This window comes from Arachis hypogaea, chromosome 3 (assembly GCF_003086295.3).
Source record: "Arachis hypogaea cultivar Tifrunner chromosome 3, arahy.Tifrunner.gnm2.J5K5, whole genome shotgun sequence".
NCBI lineage: Eukaryota > Viridiplantae > Streptophyta > Magnoliopsida > Fabales > Fabaceae > Arachis > Arachis hypogaea.
In genome coordinates, this window is record NC_092038.1 from 132677936 (window position 1) to 132698028 (window position 20093).

A 20093-nucleotide genomic window follows, 5' to 3' on the forward strand; every position below is an offset into this window, starting at 1 on the left:
AAAGGGAGTTGGAGAGGCGTTTGAATGACGTTCAGATTACTCTGGAGAGTCGAGAGGATCAACAGCTTAGGATCAAAGAGCAAATTTTGCATCAGGAACTGAATGCTGTCCTTTTTCAAGAAGAGCTGTTATGGTATCAAAAATCTAGAGAACAATGGGTGAGATGCGGAGGCAAAAATACAAAAAATTTTCATCTGCAAATAGTTATCAGGAGAAAGAGGAACAAAATTCATAGGTTATTTTTAGAGGATGGGTCTTGGGCCACGGAGACTACGACTCTAGAAATGGCGGCAAATTCTTTCTTTCAAAAATTCTTTTCTACAAGGGAGGATATTGACCTGGACACCATGAGGCCTTTTCCTTGCCCGTCTCTTAGTACCGAGGCTTGTCAAAAGTTAGTGGAACCGGTGACGTCTGAAGAGGTTAAAAGAGCTGTGATGACCATGAGTTCGTTTAAAGCCCCAGGGCCAAATGAATTTCAAGCAATTTTCTAAAAGAGTTCTGGGACTCTCTTAGCAACGATGTGTGTGGACTGGTCAAGCGAGCCTTTGAGAGTGAGCCAATGAATGCGGCAATTTTTGATACTCTCATTGTTCTAATTCCTAAAGTGGAAGTTCCCCTCTTCCTTACGGGAGTTTCGGCCTATTAGCTTATGTAATGTAATTTATAAAATTGTCACAAAGGTTCTAGTTAACAGGTTCAGACCTTTCCTGTCGGAGATCATTGGTCCTTTGCAAGGAGGGTTCATTCCAGGAAGAGGAATCACAGAGAATATTATCATTGCTCAGGAGATTATGCACTTCATGATGAACACCAAGTCTCGAAAAGGGACCATGGCATTCAATATTGATTTGGAAAAAGCTTATGACAGGGTAGACTGGCATTTTTTGGAAGCTACTTTGGTCCAGTTTGGGTTTTCAAAGGCTACCATTAATCTTATATTGAATTGTGTGACTTCCTCTTCGTTGGCAATTTTGTGGAATGGGAACAGGCTCCAAAATTTCAATTTGAAGAGAGGGTTGAGGCAAGGAGATCCTATGTCTCCTTATCTATTTGTACTCTGTATGGAAATGCTTGCCTACTTTATCTCTCATATAGTTTTCCAAGGTTTGTGGAACCGAGTTGCGGTTTCTAGGACCGGACCACGACTCTCTCATTTGATATTTGCAGATGATCTTTTGCTTTTCTGTAAGGCATCAAAAGCTCAAGTAATAGAGGTCATACATTGTTTGGACTTGTTTTCTAGAGCGTCAGGTTTAAAGGTAAATCTTCATAAGTCAAAGGCCTAGTGTTCCAAGAGGGTGTCGGAGAGGAAAAAAGAGGTTCTCCCAGGGGTCTCTAACATCCAGTTCTGCAATGATTTGGGTAAATACCTGGGAATTAACATCGGTCATGCCAGAGCTTCTAGGAAGACGGCTCAGGAGGTTATTGAAAAAATTTAGAGGAAGCTCTCCAGTTGGAAAGGACGCCTACTGAATAAGGCAGGGAGGCTTTGTCTTGTTAAATCGGTTATGGCCTCTATCCCAGTTTATGGAATGCAAATTTCTCTTCTCCTGAAGTATGCATGTAATAAAATTGATTCCTTGATGAGACAGTTCTTGTGAAAAGGCCAAGCGACTGGAAAAGGGCTGCCTCTGGTCAGGTGGGAAGTCGCCATAACTCCTAAAAAGGTAGGAGGATTGGGTATTAGGGATACTTACTGTGCTAACATGGCGCTTCTGGGAAAGTTGGTATGGAATTGTCTAAATAATAGTGAGAAGTTATGGGTGCAGGTTCTGAAGCATAAATATATCAGGAATCAATCTGGTATGAACGGAAACAGTAGAAATTCTTCATCGGCTACCTGGAAGAACATTGTTAGTGCCTATGAGCATCTCAAGGAAGGGCTTCATTGGAATATTGGAGATGTCCACAAATCAGTTTGGTATGATGAGTGGACTCCTTTTGGTAAGCTTTGCAACCTTGTTCCTTATGTACATATTTCTGAATCAGATTTCATGGTGGCTGACTTATGGAAAGGGGTGTCTTAGGAAGTTGATAGTCTTGCCACGCCTATTCCACATGAGATTAAGCAATTTATTTGTAGTCTGAGATATCCTAGTTCGACTGAGTTGGAGCCACAGTGGGAGTAGTAGCCTGCAGCAACAAAAAAGTATAGTGCAAGGGATGGTTACAGATGGTTATTAAAGAAAATATTAAATTGGAATGCCAATAGTAATTGGAACTGGTTGTGGAACACAAACATTCCAGAGAAGTTGAAATTTACTATGTGGCTTGGCTTACATGATGCTCTACTAACTGAGACCTTTCGATTCAAGCGGCATTTAGCTTCTTCAGATATGTGTAAGAGATGTAACAAGGCGCAGGAGACTATGGAGCATTGCCTTAGAGACTGTGAATGATCAAAGGCAATTTGGTATATGTTAGATCCTACTATCTTGGACTCGACGGCTGGTACTGCTCTTGAAGAGTGGTTTCGGAAGGCCTTGGCTAACAATGAGGCGTCCTTTGGTGCAGGACTTTGGTGGGTATTGAGACATAAGTGCAATGACATATTCAATACTGACAACCCTTGGACAGACCACAAGGTTTTTGCCTTGGCCAAAATTACCGCCAAGGACTTACATGTTTACAAGAATCGAAACAATGCCTTTAGGTCTCTCCGAAATTGCCTGTGTTGGGAACCACCGATAGGCAATAGTTTTAAAGTTAATTGTGATGCAAGCTTGTATATGGATTCAAATTTAGCGGGATTTGGGTGTATTATTAGAGATTCTAAGGGAGATTGGATCTCGGGCTGCTCTGGAAGCATTCCCCCTTGGTCTATAATCAGATGTGAATTATTTGCTGCTTGGAGGGGGCTGGTTTTAGCTTGGAATTGCGGTTTGAGGGATATTATATGTGAAACGGATTGCCTTGACATTCTGCCCATCATGCATGAGCTTACAAGTGGGTATTCATCTGAAGTAATAGATTTGGTTTACAAGATTCAGGAACTTTTATCTCGTCCTTGGCTTGTTCACGTTAAATGGGTATCCCGAGAAGCAAATAGAGTTGCGGATTGGATGGCTAAATATGGTGCCAAGAGTAACTCTAATCATGTTATTTGGTCTGAGCCTTGTGTTGATCTCCAACAAATCATCCGCTCGAATTTAGGATAGTTTTTGCTTTGTTTTTTTTCTTGTTTAGACACCAAAAAACTGTGCTTCTTTTTATATGCCATGGATATTTCTTTTTGTGCATATAAGATATTGGATGTTTCTTTTTATATTACTAGATGTTTCTTTTCTATTCATGTATTATACTGGATATTTCTTTTTAATGTGCACCTAGTGTTAGATCTCCGGCGGCGACGACAAACTGTGGAAACGGAGACATGACGCGATGTGACGGTGCGATGAGAGAGAACGGGACGTAGTGTGAATGTGTATTTAGAGAAAGTTAGGTTGTCTAATCCTAATTATTCAAATTTAAGAATATAATTATTTTTAATTAATTAAAAATATAATCTTTAAAATTAATTTAATATTCTTTTTTGGGTAAAAAACCAAAATAAACCAGGTTGGAAAAAAATTTACCCAAATCAGCCAAAACCAAACTTTTTTCAGCAATCAACCAATGACCATAATAATGTAATTCGAATCAACAAGATTCGAACCAAGATTGCAAGTAATTCGAAACAACTTGCTTCGAACTATGTATAAATGGTGTTGCATGTAATTTGAATCAACTAGTATCGAATTAGAGAGGAGTAAATCGAAGCGACTTGATTTGAATTACTAGGCAAACCTGAGATTAGAGAGTTCGAATCATATTGATTCGAATTACTAGGTTAACGTGAGTTTAGGGAGTTCGAATCAAGTTGATTCGAATTATTCAATGTTGTTGACATGAGGTAATTCGAATTAAGTTGATTCGAATTACTAGTGAGTTGCCTATATAAGGAGTTCGAACCAAACTCATTCGAATCAGTTTTCGTTCCTCATACCCCACAAAATCCCAGAGAAAACGACCCAGAATCTGTTCGGGCAAGAACTCGAGAGGCATATTGACGAGATGGGGGACGATCCGGGAAGGCTGTATCGTTTGGATGGAGTCGCTCATATTGCCGGGGTGATCAACGACAAGGTTAGTGGTTTTTGTTAGTGGTATATGTTTAGTGGTTTTTGTTGTTAGAATATGTTAATGGTTTATTGAAGTTGTATTGCTAGTGGTTTATACAAATGGTATTGCATGTGGTTATGTATAGTGGTTTTCTATGTGGTTTTGTTGATGGTTTTGTTTATTGGTTTTTGTTGTTAGTATATGTTAATGGTTTATTGAAGTGGTATTGCTAGTGGTTTATATAAGTGGTATTGCATGCGGTTTTGTATCGTGGGGTTCTATGCGGTTTTGTTGATGGTTTTGTTTAGTGGTTTTTGTTGTTAGTATATGTTAATGGTTTATTGAAGTGGTATTGCTAGTGGTTTATATAAGTGGTATTGCATGCGGTTTTGTATAATTGTTTTCTATGCGGTTTTTTTATGGTTTTATTTAGTGGTTTTTGTTGTTAGTTTATGTTAATGGTTTATTGAAGTGGTATTGCTAGTGCTTTATTAAAGTGGTGTTGCTAGTGGTTTATATAAGAGGTTTTGCATGCGGTTTTGTTGATGGTTTAAGTTTAGCAGTTTATTAGCTGTTTATGTTTATATTTGTATTTGTAACCGGTTTTTGAATCTGTTCTAATCATGTGGTCCGTGTATTGCGCAGCCCCGGCGTTGCATATCGAGTATGCGGCGCCAGCAAAGAATGCAGCTCGATGAGTGGTACGTTCCGTACTTGCAGATGGCTGGATTATACCATCTTGCGAGACTGAATGACAGATGGTTCCGACTAGACGAGCCGCTTGTGAGTGCATTCGTCGAAAGGTGGCGTCTGGAGACGCACACTTTCCACATGCCTTTCGGGGAGTGTACCATCACACTTCAGGACGTGGCCTACCAGTTGGGTTTGCCAGTGGGCGGACATTACGTCAGCGGTTGCCTTACAGATTTCCACGTATATATACAGGGTGGCCGGCCAGCTTGGCAGTGGTTCTAAGAGTTACTCGGTGTGTGACCTCCCCCGAGCCAAATTCAAAAGTTCCCTGTGAACTGCAGCTGGTTCCAGTAGATCTTTAGAGAGTGCCCCGAAGGGGCCGATGAGGCGACAGTTAGGCGCTTTACCCGTGCCTATATCATGATGTTGTTGGGCACGCAGCTGCTTGCAGACAAGTCAGGCAATCGTATTCACATCAGATGGCTACGGTACGTGGCTAGGCTTGAGGAGATGGGTGGATACAGTTGGGGGTCGGCGGCACTTGCTTGGTTGTACCGATGTATGTGCCGAGTGGCCAACAGACATGTCGTGAAATTAGCTGGGCCATTACAGTTACTTCAGTCTTGGATCTTTTGGCAGTTTCCTAGATTTCGGCCCAATGGGTATGATACGTTTAGCTGGCCCCTGGCATCCAGGTACGACTATGTCATTATATTATGTTTACTTATTCTATGAATTTAAGTTCTCGCTTGAAATTTTATACTAGTTCGTCACCTTAATTTCTGACTTCGTATCATAACGACCTTTGCAGGTGGTCAGGTTACAATCCTGGCATTAGCGAGAAGGGACCTCAGGTGCAGATGACTCGGTTGAGGATCGACATGTTACAGGCTAGGGATGTAAGTATGCATAAAACATTTGCCTAGTCAACGTAAGTTTATTTATAGCTAAATTTCTCTTCTAATGTATTCATGTTTAAATTTTCAGTTTATATGGATGCCATATAGCACACCCGACGTCCTCCAGGTTGTCCATTCGGAGGTGTTGGAGCCTCGTCATATGGCCTTATGGCGTTCTGTGACGTCGCTGATATATTTCGCGGTGGTTGAGTGGCACCAGGTTGATAGGGTGTTACCTCAGTTTGGAGGCGTACAGGCTTGTCCCCATCCCGCCCTGAACATCGACTTCTTGATGTCGAAGGATGGTAGAGGGGGTGATCATTGGTTCTCGAACCATCTGCAGCACTGGCATCTTCACTGGGAGACACGTGCGGACCACGTCCTTCGGTTTGATGTTGTTGCCGACCCGGGTCCTTCACATGACTTCTTAGATTGGTGGCGTCAGCACGGAAAGAGATTCTTGTCACCAGAGATGTACTTGGGGGATCCTAGAGACATTTCTATTCCAGTGGAGGCGACACAGAGGGGTGTCGGTAGAGTTCCCGACATGGACCGAGTCGATGACGTACCTGATAGGCGTCGGATTGACAGGAGAGCTCGTGTTGGGACACGACGTAGCGACCGGGAGTGGAGGTGGCTGGACCAGGCTATAGAGGATGATGACCAGGCAGGTAGGGGTCGAGGTCGACGATGAGGTCGTGGGGGCAGACGGAGAGGGCCTGCAAACCACCACGTTGGAGGTGATCCTCGTGACGATGCCGTTCCAGGAGGGGTTGCTTAGGGGGTTGTTATACTCGATGCTGGCGGAGCTGGTGGATAGTTGTATGGGTCTGGTATGGGAGATCCTTCGGCACCTGTTGACGCTGGAATAGGAGAGAGGCCATTCGGAGATTACTTCGTCGGTGTCCCCGGTCACGACCAGACGCTTCAGGAGAGTACACCTTGGATGAGTCCGGGTACCATATTTACAGACTTTCTTGCCGGTGATACTCTTGATGCGGACTACGGTGGGGAGCATTTTCTAGATGAGATCACTGCCATCATGCAGGAGGATGAGGCTGGTCGTCGATGGGGTCAGACGACGGGCTCACAAACACATTTAGATGTAGATCTGAATGAGCATCCATCCGTACCTCAGACTGAGCATTTTGCCCTGGGTCGTACACCACCATCAGCAGTTTCTGCTGGGTCACACTCAGTTGCCGGGCCTTCTTCATCCCGGCTGTTACATGTCCATCCTACCAGAGTTGCACAGCCACCCCAGGATGAGGAGGAGGATGACATAGAGGATGAGGAGCCGCTGATCCGGAGAGGTCACAGGACACGGGTTCCTCGCCGTTGTTTCACGGGATCGCACCTTTTTAGATGATTTGTTTAGTGTGTAATTTGTTACTTAATTGTCGGTGTCGAGTGCTACAAACTGATCTTTATGTATTTCCGTTATCACTATTGTATCGTATGGTCATTTACTTTATCAGATGAAGTCTGTATGTTTATTGGTGGTTAGATTGTATCAGTCACTATGAGAACTATATTACTGTGCTTATTTATGTTAGTTCCGTTACTTACCTTGCAAAATCCAATTTAATGTTTTATACTACGTACTTTATCATGGAATATTAAATTTTTTAGTAGATCACAGTCGTTATAAACAACAGACATACAACGCATTTGCAACTACAACATTTTTTCCCTTACAAAACTAAAACTCCAAACATAGGACAATAATAAATCAAACAACACAAAACCAACCCTACCCATCTATGACTGTCCTCCCTGGCTACCTCCGACCTGTGGGCAGCTCCGACGAGTGTGTCCGGGTTGCCGACATAACCCGCATCTCTTAGGCCGGTTTGGATCTGTCTCGTCCATGTTCGTCCGTATCCGAGTAGACCTGGGACGACCCTCCCTTGCACGCCTCTTGTTCGGGTCCGGTATTACCGTCGGCCCATCATATGGTGGCCAAAAATCCTCTGGGATTGGAGGTCTGAATCTTATATGATAAACACTAAAAACGTTACTGAGTCGATAGACAGGGTGGACGTAGGAGTGCCAAGTGACTCGTGAGTAGGCACAACATGCCAGTGCGTGTGGACAAGGGAAATGAAGTGCCTGGAAGTATCCGCAATCACATGTCTGAGATCCGAGTGAGACCCTGTAGCTACCAAGGGAGAAAGAACCAGTAGGAGTGGTCTCTGCGACCGTGTACTCGGAGTTGTCCTTGTCATACAAAGTAACTGTGAAGCACCTTGCCGTCTTCAAGTTGGCCTCAATACATTTAACAAGGTGTTGACTGAATTGTTGTCCGGTACCCAGCTGGGCCTGCGCCTCTCTCCCTTTGCGTACAAAAAGTTCGGCCAACCGACCATACGTTGCTTTCACCAAGGAGCATACAGGAAGGTTCCTCACACCCTTGAGGATTGAATTCACACACTCAGATATATTCATCGTCATGTGACCGAATCTCCGGCCCTCATCGCAATACTGTGTCCACAATCAATACTCAATCCGGTTTGCCCAATCACACATCGCTGGATCCTCAGAGCGAAGAATATCAAACCAGTAATGGAACTCGACCTCCGTTTTAGCATAGGCAGCGTTCACGAGAAGCCTCCTTGCGTCTTTACCCTTAAAGGTGAGGGCGAAATTTGCTGCTACGTGACGAATGTAGAAATCTCGGTATACAGCCGGAGGTAGCCAGCCGCCGTCGGGAGCCTCAAGGGCGGCCTTGATGCCGTTATGCCTGTCAGAGATAATGAGCAGACCTGGCTGTGGTGTAACGTGCTGACAGAGGTGCGAGAGAAAGAATGACCAAGACTCAGCATTCTCACCCTCGACTAGTGCGAATGCAACAGGGAGTATGTTGGAGTTCCCGTCCTGTGCAATCGCAACAAGCAGAGTACCCCATACTTGCCATATAGATGGGTCCCATCAATACTAACCAACGGCTTGCAATGACGAAATGCCTCGATACACGGTGGAAAAGTCCAGAACAGTCTGTGAAAGTATGCCTTAGATTCGTCCAGCTGTCCCCCAACTCGAACAGGGCTAGTCCGAAGAACTGCAATAGAACCAGGCATTGTCACCTGCACTCCTAACATCCACCTTGGGAGCTCGTTGTAAGACTCATCCAGTCACCATAAATGAGCGCAACAGCTTTCTGCTTCGCCATCCAAACCCTCCTGTAGGTCGGCCTGAACCTATAGTGCGAGGCAGTCGTATTTAGGAGCACCTTAATGCTAATGGATACATCTGTTCTAACCATTGGCATAATGAATGCCGATATCACATGATAATCCAAACTCCTGTGATCGCTGGAGATAGAGCTGGCGAGACAAGTATGCGGTCCATTGTACCATTTGACCTCCCATATGCCCTTGCACTGCCGGAGACTCAGCCGAATCAACCATGTGCACCCATTCCCGAACTCAGAACACTTGCCAACGTAACGGCGATAATCAGACTCCACAACCTTGTACTGTACACCTCGGCGGATGCTGTAAGTCTTCACACTTAACAGGACATCCTCCTTATCCTGAAATTGCTGACCAACCTGGAACTCTGTCATACCAGCTGACCCTTCTGCATCTCTTGCGCGGTTGCGCCAAATCCTACAACCTCGCAAGGTACCCCCGGCTACCTCATGGTATCCAGGTCCAAAGATGAAAAATGTGAAGGGTACTGCTGTGTGCCAGAGCTAGAGCCACCACCGGCACCGGCAGGCTCACTGGCTCCGATATCATCGGCACTATCATCAGCAATCATATCCGGCTCGACATCATCGTCCTCTACATCATCAAACAATTCATCTTCAGCCCCAGCCGGTGCAGCACAGTGTACAGAGGTAGATACAAGTTCCGCTGTTCCAACCTCGTCGCCAACACTGCCGTTAAGATCAACAGCGAACGAAGGGGAGGCGACAGGCGGGGCTGGTGGCTCGTACGCAGGGACTGCGGAAGATGCAAAGGCAGGAGTTGAGCTAGAACCGGCAACCGTCGCTAAAATATTGGTATTCCGGTTCGAACCCCCCGAGCTGGACACCACATCAACCAGCTTTGCCAATAGTTCCGGTGTCCGCACTTCGGGAAACTGCCGGCGACAAAGAAACATGACCTGCAGGTCCTCATCAGTCCCGATCGTGAAGCAATCATACTTCACGGTATCTTGGAGCACCGTGATTGGAATGCGATAGAAAAACTTCTTAACATGTTTAACACCTTCCAGACCAAGTTTCTGCAATACAGACCTAGCAAGGTCATCATAGCTCGTCGTAGAACTCACGATAATACAGAGAGGATCCTTATCGGTGAACTTGACACCTGACCGAGTTTTCCTCTTAATCGATCCTCTGTGGTGAACCAACACTATAAAACTGTCCTCACCAGCCATATGACCCCTCAATATTGAGAGCAACTCACGTTCATCACGTATATATACAGGTCTGGAACACATTAATTCGAAACAACCTAATTCGAACTATTTATACATTATTCGAATCAACATGATTCGAACTCCATTTAGACTCGTTTCCCTACTAATTTGAATTGACTTAATTCGATTTACCCCTACATAATTCGAATATACTTAATTCGAATTACATGCAATTCCTTTCAAAGGTAATTCGAATCAAGTTGCTTCGAATTACTTGCATTTGCAGTTCGAATCATGTTGATTCGAATTATATATGTTTGTTCGTTGGTGGATTGCTAAAAATTTTTTGTTTTGGCTGATTTGGGTAATAAAATTCTCCAATTGGTTTATTTAGATTTTTTACCCTTTTTTTTAGTTCGTTGTTTACCTTGTTCACAATGAACGTTGTTCTTTTTTATACTTTCTTCTAGATAAATGTACTATTAGTATTTATATTTTTGTGTAGTATGTAACAATTTTGCAATTCTTGACTGTAAAATTATTGAAAACATAATTTTGCATATGCTGCATGCAAAACAGTAAAAGAAAGTCTTAAACGTTATTTTATGTTTCATGTATGCAAAATAAGAAAAAAGAGATATTTAAATAAGACTGACATCATCAGTATTGTCATTTTTATATTTGGTAAATTTTTGAATGGTGTAAAAAGTGAAAGAAGAAAAAATAATAAAAAAGTAAAAAAGAAAAAGGGGAAAGACGAAGATAGAAAAGAAAAAGAAACAAGAATGAACTAATAATGCATAATATTAATATTAATTGACTTTAAAATTATTTTTTTAATTTTATCTTATATTGTATAACAAAAATGATTTTAATCATTTGAATATGTTATATTATTTGAATATAGATTAGGAATATATAATAAAATTTAGATTTAGAGTAGTTTAGAATTAATATCTTATTTGAATTTAAATTAAAAAAGTTAAATTTTAGATTCTGTTGACTAAGCTTTTATTTTAGAATTAAAATAAGATAAATTAGATTTTATGTCATGTTGGCTAATCTTTTATTGGAATGCCAAGTAGCTCTATTTTGCGGCCAAAAAATTTTTCTTCGGCAAAAAATTTTCTAAGTCTATTTTGTATGCAATAAAAATGACATTAACCGAGCTAAAAGTACAATATTTTAATCCTTGAAATTTTAAAAAATATACTACATTAGTTCTATAACCATTTTTTGTCAACTGAGCGATAACATTGTAAACGACGTGACACAATCTTTACCACGTTGGACATACTAACAACTAGCTACATTAGCAAATAAGTCTTATTGCATTAATTTAGTCATTGTCTCTTTTATTACCCCAAATTTATAAAAACATTTAGGTTAACATTCTTCTTTTTCTCCTACTTATTCTTCTTGTCGTTGGGCAAGAAATTGGAGATTGATCCATATTAAAAAGGGAATAAGAATATAAATAGAGATATTGGAAGACTTTGAGATTGTCAGATTGGAGATCTTTTTATTCAGATTGATCCAACTGATCCAACGTGACAAGAATTGTACCATGTCGCTCATTGCATTAACATTCATTTGACGGAAAGCAAATGTAAAATTAACGTGGTCTATTTTTTTCGAATTTTAGGGACTAAAATAGTAAAATTGGAATTTAAAAGACTATTTTAATACAATTCACCAATTTCAATGTCCACTTTAAAAATTGTAGGGAGTATCTACGAAATTGTATTCTCTATCTTTCAATTGTCCACTTTAAAATTGATATGATTTATTTTTCAAATCAAGGACTAATCCGCCGCGGTACTAAACTCCATTTAAGGGTTTGTCGCTGGCCAATGGGTTGCTGCATGCAGCAGGCGGGATTCGAACTCCCGACACTTACTTAAGCGGACTAGTGAGCTAACCACTAGACCAACCCAACTTGGTTTCAAATTATCTATTTTATTTCATTTTATTTGCCAATTGCTTTTTTTTTTTGTCCTAAGAGATTTCCACTTTTTTTAACGATTGGGCATTAAGATTCTACTCCTTGGGCTTGTTGGTTGAGAAGGTGGTTAATGTCTTAATGAAACAATGGCCCAAAATAAAACTTATTCAAGGTTGCGGAAATTACACGAGGAAAACCAAAAAAATAAAAAATAAAAAATAAAAATCAAGGAGAAATATCCAAAAATATAAAAGTAATATATAAATAAATAATTTGTTTAGGGTTTAGGGTTCTAGTCTTCAAAGTTAAATCACACACAGAAGGTGAAAAGGAAGTGGCGCAGGATCGATTTGAAGGTTAGGAGCTAGCTAATTGGTAAGTCAATGAATCTTCAAGGCAATTTGCTTAGCATGTTCTGCTTCTATTTTGTTTGGTCAGTCAGAAAATGAGGCGAAGAATAAATTGGAGAAAATCTTGTCATGTTTTATATTATAATTTTTATGCGTGATGAAAAAGGATTTCAAGATTTCTTTGGAAAAAGGAATCTATTTTTCATTACTTTCTTTTGTTGATAATTTTTCTCTGAACACTCTCCCCAATTTCCAAGTAGGCACCCATGTGCATATATTTACTATCTTATTTCAGTGTATATCGTGAACTAGTTGGTTAGATGCACATGACTCTTGATTATTTCTCATTATTTTCATACTTTTGCTGTTATTAACCCTAAATCCTAAGTATAGAAATAATTCTTGTATTTGTTATTAGGTGTTTCTACTTTATGTGCATGTTGATGCTCAAGGTTTTGTATTTTTCCATTGCAGTAATTTACTGAGATATTATCCACAATGTATCTTCAGTTTTACATAAATGACAATGGTGATAAAGTTTACACTACCAAGGTAAATGATCCCTAAATCCATATTGAGAATTTAACATGTTTTTATTTTTTCTTTTTTAAATTGAACTTGGTTGTTCGAAAACTCAACTTGTTAATGCTAATTTAAGTTCATAACTTGGAAGTATTGAACAAAAATATCATGCTATTTTTTCTCCATTTAAATTGATTGTTGTAATGATATATGATTCTTGAGAGTAGACTCCGGTGCAAAGTCTTATGCTAAACTTGTGCCATTTTAGTGTTATAGATAAGCTGTGTATTATTGACCCTCCACAACTCCCGTGAGGTTTTTTATGATAAGATTACCTAAACATTGATATAAATAAGATGTTTGAAACATAAAAAGTTTGTAGACATTTAACTTGCAAATTGACAACTATGCTTGCAGACATGTGCCATTGAATTTTTCTTTTTTGGTTCTTTTAAGCAAAGCTTTATGTGTCCCGAGATAAAAGAAATCGCTTTGTGATGACACGAATAATATACTACCGATGATTATTCAATTGTCAATTGGACCTTCTCTTTGTGAATTCATTGCATGAAAGACAAGTGTGGACATTGTGGCCTCTCGATTGTAGAAGTTTAGGTTGCACTAAATGTTAGCTGCTTTGTATTTGCAGAAGGAAACACCACTAGGTTTGGCCACACAATCTGCTCACCCAGGTAGCTATAAATGAGTAATCTCTGTAGTTGTTTAGCTCTGCTGCCCTTGCTCTGTTCAATGTTTTTTTGCATTAACTGAAGATTTATTTTTTTATTCATTTATATTTTTTGGATAAATTCTAGAAATCAAAATATATATTTAAGGGCCCCACTTATATGCAAGTCTTGTAAATGAGTTCGAGTCATCCGTTCTTGCTAGCAATCTGAGTTGCTCTATTGAAGGCTAGTACTTATATTTTATACATGCGGTACAGCGGTAGTCATGTTGGAAATTGGAACTTAATAATTGGGACTGATCATGTCCTGTTTCACTAATATCTTAGTCATCGAGGTTTGTGCCTTTTGTATTGCGTATTCATGGTAGAGGAGCCAAACTTATTTTAGCAAGTGCAAGAACACCTCTAACCCTTGCACTTAGACACATTAGTGTATGCTATAGTCCTTGTTTCATTTCAGTCTCAGGTCATCAACATCAAACATGTAGTGCAGCTCTTTTGAAATGAGAGGAAATGCTAATGATAGTTCAATCTGAAGCTCATTTTTAAGAGTAATGATATACCAATTTATCTTCTTAAATCTTAAATATCCTCCTAATTTAAAATAAAAGCAACAAGATAAGGATTAGGTGCATTATTAAGTTGAATCTCTCAGTGGTTAAGTTATGTGGATTTTCTTTTCTCTTTCCTTTTATTTTGCTTTTGAAACAGCATTAATTGATTAGTTTTGGTTCATTGTTGTGAGTGTATTATTGTTTTTTGATATGCAGCTCGTTTTTCACCGGATGACAAATACTCCCGGCAAAGAGTTCTTCTGAAGAAGCGTTTTGGTCTGTTGCCAACACAGCAGCCACCTCCCAAGTACTAAGATATATGCATAGCTATTATTTGTGCCATCGCCTTTCACTCCCTGTTTGTTTTGCTCCTTGTTGACTTGGTGTGAAAGTTATGTATCTCAGATATTATTTGCCACATTTAATGTTAAATGAATTAAGCTGTTGAACATTTAGTTTGAGGACTGTATCTTAACAAGTCTCGTATATTTTTTGTTGTTCTGTGCAATTTTTCAAACTTTAAGTTATGACGAATATCATAACTCTGAAAAGGAAAAATAAGGGTTCAAACACAAATTCAGGTCTCTACTTTCTTGAAAACTAGTATATGATTCAGATAGCATGTGAATTAGGTTGGTTTCTTTGATACATTTCTGTAGGCATGTTAAAAATTTGAGATGTGGTTAATTTTATTTCACACGTCAGCAGATTTTAGTAATACGTTAGTATTCTTGAAAAAAACTAAGAATCCCGTTAGGAAGTTAATGGAGTATTTGTACAATATGTACAATAGACTGTTTATTTGGCCTAATATAAATTAAAAAATAAACATCACTACTAATTTCTCAAATATAATATACCCATATTATTCATAATAACCATTCGGGTATCAGGAATAATAAACATCCAAAATTATTAGTATATGTTATTTGATTAAAATCGTGAGGCCTTTATGGAAAGGACATGCTCAGGGTCAAAGGCACCATGAAAAACATGTCAAGTAGAGGCGTAGGTTGCTAGAAAGCTAGATGAAAATGGGCCATCACCCAAGAACTTGATGATCATATGCTTGTTGAAAGTTTTAGATCAAAGTGGGTGGAAAAAATTCCGTGTCTAAACCAACTTAGATTGGTCGAGTGGTTCGCTCACTCGTTCTCTTAAGTAAATGTGGAGGTTCAAGTGGAGGTTCAAATCTCGTTTTGTACATGTAGTAATCCGTTGGTTGATAGCAGACTCTCAAATAGAATTTAGATAAGCGACAAATTAGTGAAATACTACAGACAACAAAAAAAATTCACAGAAGTGCGTGAGATTTTGACGGGTCAGAAAATCTTGCAAACAACAAACAAAAATACACAGAAGTGCGCGAGATTTTGTATTGATGATTCTGAATTGTGTTTCAGTGGTTGATATTCTCTCTTTTAAAACTTGTGTGTAAAATTAAGAAATACGAAGCTTAGAGAAATTAATAAATTAACTTTGGTGAATGGTGATATATTATATGAAAAGAATAATTAGGGCAGAAATAAGAAGCGTACGAACATGTAAAATATATCGTATTACCTTGAGTGAATAATTAAGCAAAGGGACTTACTGGTTAGTACAACTGCAACTACGTTATTGTTTATTTGTTTGTAAACTTTCTCCTTCTCATTATTTGAATAATATAGATAGAGATACTCACAACTATTAAATAAAGGAAGAATCCATTTTTTTAAGATTTCAGAACATAAAAAATTTACCTATTAATTTATAAGCATTTAAAAGAATATTTTATAAACATTTTTTAAAACAATCATGCTACATTTTTCTTATTCTAATGTGAGTATATTATTAGAGGGTGGTCAACTAAATTAATCTGTTCTTACAAAACGATGTGGTGTCATTGGTTATGACTTATTATGACAAGTAACCTTTAAACTATATCAAATCAATCAATTTGATTGGATTAACTAATAGATTATCAGGGATCAACCGTGACAAGGCAATTTGAATGAAGCTTAGTTTTAATAGCGTTTTTTATTTTCTGCACATATATTCTCTATTAGTCTATTAAGGATAATAACTAGACATAGAAAGCAAATTTTATTTATATTTATTATAATTTATTTATTGTTTTTTAAATATTCTGGTAAAAGTATACTTAGTATCTATTTATACTCAAATAATAAAGCTAGACCTAAATCGAGTTAAAAGACCTAATTTAGTAGATTGGTCTCTACCGCTTGTCTGACCTCCTTCAAGAGGTCGGGTTCAACGTAAGCAGACACTTAACACTTATCTAAATGAATAACTATTCCCGTAAATCTCTCTCCCACTTTTAAAAGAGAGGTCTCAACAATTCTAAGATAAAAGGATGGTTATCTACCATCATTTCATCAATCGTAGAACTATTTCAATGGTGGTTATTGGCTCATCCCCTATAAATACACTAATGTTTTCAGGTATACTTAAATTTCAATATTCTAAACTTGCTCAACTCTTGACTTAGGTAATGGAGTTTCTTACAGGTACCACCTCCACCTATTCAAGCATACAAACAACTTGAAAGGTGGCTCACAGATACGAATCAGTCAAAACCACTTTTTTCTAACGTTTGAGCCACACATTCAAACTTAATTAGTCCGATTTCAGATAATTCCCGAAACATTATCCTTTTGATACTATTGTCTGATAATATCAACCAAATGATTTCGACGTAGAATGAATATACTATCATTCCACCTTCACCGGTTCGACTTTAATTCAGAAAAAGTAATTAATAATAATTGGATTTATCTGAAAAATGATACACGCACGTGTTTTAATTCGAACATATCGAGAGCCAAGTCTTGTGTAGGCTTGGCAGCATGGACCCTATCCACGGGTACCCAACCCGACCCAACCCGGTCGGGTAGGGTTGTTAACCCAACCCAACCCGGTTGGGTAGGATTGCCAACCCGATCCGCTGCGGGTAGGGTTGGGCACGGAGCGGGTAGGGTGCGGGTTGAGTCTCAACCCTACCCGCACTCCCATAATATGTGTTATATTTGTTTAAAAATGTTATATATGGGAGTTGAACCAAGGACCTTAAGCATGTGTAAAAAATTTTTAGCCACTGAACTAAAGATACTTGTATTATTTATGAGATATTTGTGTCATTATAATGTTTTTTTTTTGTCAACCCGCGGGTAGAGTCGGATACCCGCGGGTTGAGCACGGATAGGGTTAGGGTTGAATATTTCTCAACCCGCGGGTAGGGTAGGGTTAGGGTTGGGTTCAAACCTTACCCTATCCTACCCATTGACACCCCTAGTCTTGTGGACTTACACCGTTGAATGGATTTTTATACGCAATAAATTTGATCAATTTCATTTTAGTAAGAATATGCTGTAGTGATTTATAATGATTATAATATTTTTTAAAAAATACTATTAAAAAAATATTATCAAAATTTAAATAAAAAATATAATTTTAATTTTAGCCATACTTACATCATTATCGTATAACATATTCATCATACTCTAATGTATTATCTCTATATATATATAACTCCACCTTGGAGGAGGCAACTTTCGCGGTATGTATTCTGGCACGAAATGAGGACACACTGAACACATACCTAAAGTCAAAGGAGGAGCATTCAAATTCAATTATTTATTTTGAGATTCGCCAAAAGATTTGGATGTAGAATGAATATACCCTACCTTATAATAATAATGCTCACGAGATTCTGTATATACCATTGAATATTCTCATTTAATTTGCATCATCTATCGTCCACTCGCCTAGATTTCAATGATATTGATTATTTGATATTAATAACAGTGGAAGAATTGGTCAACATAATTGTAATTGAAATCATCTGTTTAGACTTTTAGGAGTTTATACTTCTCAAGTTTCACATATACAGTGTCCCACAGTCACAGCTCATCATAATCTTGGACGAAGCAATCCTCAAACATTAATGATACACGTTATTATAGGAGTACGATGGAAAAAGATTAAGAAAAAATATTTAATAATAAGAGAATATAAATTATTTTTCATCCTTAAAATATATATGCCAGAATATATGAGCTAGCTGGGTATAAAGCAATCACAAAATTAATTAAATTTTACTAGTGAAAATTGCATGCTTTAAAAGACTAGTCTAACTCAATTGTCATAAATTGTATAATTCGACAAATATCACTTTTTCCATGAAAACTTTGTTTATTATATATATTTGTATTCTCTTCTTTGTTCCTTAGATTCTATCATAACTTTTTAGGCTATTATATTTTCTAGAAAAAGTGATGATAAGAGATTATTGTAGTGAGACTAGAAGTTTAATTTACATTAGTGTAAATAAAGTAAAACTTGAGTAACAATGTCGTATATTAATATATTCTTTCCCTTTGAAAAGTCGAAGTGGTGTTAGGTTAATAAGTAGCCGACAAAATCATGTGAAAAATGTGCTTGTTTCTAATTATGTTTGTGGATTATGACCGAGTTACCATAAACATGAAGACAAATAATATTTACTTTAATAACTTATACTCATATATAAACATGTCATATCTAAGAGGGGAAATTAAAGAAAAAAGAATATATTCCTTGAAGTATTATCATTATGATTTAGATATAATTTTGTGAAGTGGAACCTTGCTTAAGCTGTGTTGAATATGTATCTCGTGGTTAGTGTTACCCAGATGCTTGTTAGAATTTTATATTCTAATGTGTTATTAAAATTATTAAAAAAATTTATTAGTCAATTATATTGGTAGTTGGTTACTTATCTAATGAAGAGAATACCATTATTCATAAAAAGTATAATTTGAGTTTTTAATTCTAATCATCATAACAGATTCTAGTTCCATCTTTTTGATAATTCAAAAATTAAAAGTCTCAAATTTGAATTAAAGATTATTAGCAAAGGCTAAAGATACGCAAATAATTAGTTCAATGAAATAACCAACTATAATAAAATAGTTCGCCTTATTAATATGTTAAAAGAAAAAATATAAAATATAACGATAATGCTAGAAAAAAATAATAAAAAATTAGTTAAAATAACTAAAATTTATTTTATTAATATTTATTAATTATTAATTAATAAATACTAATAAAATAAATTTAGACTATTTTTAAATAATATTTTTTAATTACCAAATATTTCCAAAAATTTAAATAGATTTCTAAAGATGGAATAGTTGCTGCATTCAGAAAGATTCAACATACACACACTTTGATTGTCAGATTTCCTTTGTTTTGAGCATTGCATTTCATGATCAGTGATGAGCCGGCCACAATTATATTTTTCTTCTTTGTTTTCTCTCTTTTGTTTCTACCTTTCATTCTCCATTTTATTATTCATTTATTCTATCTCTTTCGTTAATACAAATGTATTAATACACGCTGCTTAATTACTTTATTTAATTCTTTGTGGTTTCATCCCTAAATATTATCATCATCACACTTAAAAGAAAGAGCATATGCTGTAATGTACTTGTATTGCCTTGGAAACTTTAGAACCGCTAAATAATATGCTAAGTGCTTCTTGTAATAAATGAATTTAAATATGTTAATTTTTGGTCAATCTGTGTCTAAAAGAAGAGGTCTATAAAAAGATATTTATTAATTATAGACTTATAAATAAAAAATCAGCAGGTGAGAAATAGAATGATCAAAAAATTGTCTTTAAAATTAGAAGATAAAAGAATAAAATATTTGATTTTGGAAGGATAATTGACTGAGTTATAATGTGTTAAAGGATATTTTTTATAATTTTTTTGATTTCAAACCAAAACGAATATGTAATTAAGAATTGTGAGTTCTAGGACAGATTATAATAGAAAAGAAAGTTGTTCTAATAAAAGTAGGAATTAGTGAATTAATTTTATAGGGTGCTATATGTTACGGACTGTCAAAGTCCAGCCCAATAAGTCGTCGGGTCGGGGCACTGCCCTACCCAAGCCCAAACATGCTATCACTCGGGTCGGAGCC

General features: G+C 37.6%; 2 protein-coding genes across 2 annotated transcripts; one reads left to right on the top strand and one right to left on the bottom strand.

Annotated features, from left to right (window-relative positions):
* Positions 1 to 7457: 7457 nt before the first annotated feature.
* Positions 7458 to 8150, bottom strand: LOC114927492 (uncharacterized). Its single transcript, XM_029297479.1, has one exon. The coding sequence runs from the start codon at positions 8148 to 8150 to the stop codon at positions 7458 to 7460; it is 693 nt and encodes a 230-aa protein (XP_029153312.1).
* A 3966-nt stretch (positions 8151 to 12116) lies between these two features.
* Positions 12117 to 14581, top strand: LOC112791761 (H/ACA ribonucleoprotein complex subunit 3-like protein). The gene is made up of 4 exons (XM_025834715.3): positions 12117 to 12387; positions 12837 to 12914; positions 13534 to 13576; positions 14343 to 14581. Exons 2-4 carry the CDS (start codon positions 12861 to 12863, stop codon positions 14438 to 14440), a joined length of 195 nt encoding a protein of 64 aa, XP_025690500.1. The 5' UTR covers positions 12117 to 12387; positions 12837 to 12860; the 3' UTR covers positions 14441 to 14581.
* Positions 14582 to 20093: the final 5512 nt, after the last annotated feature.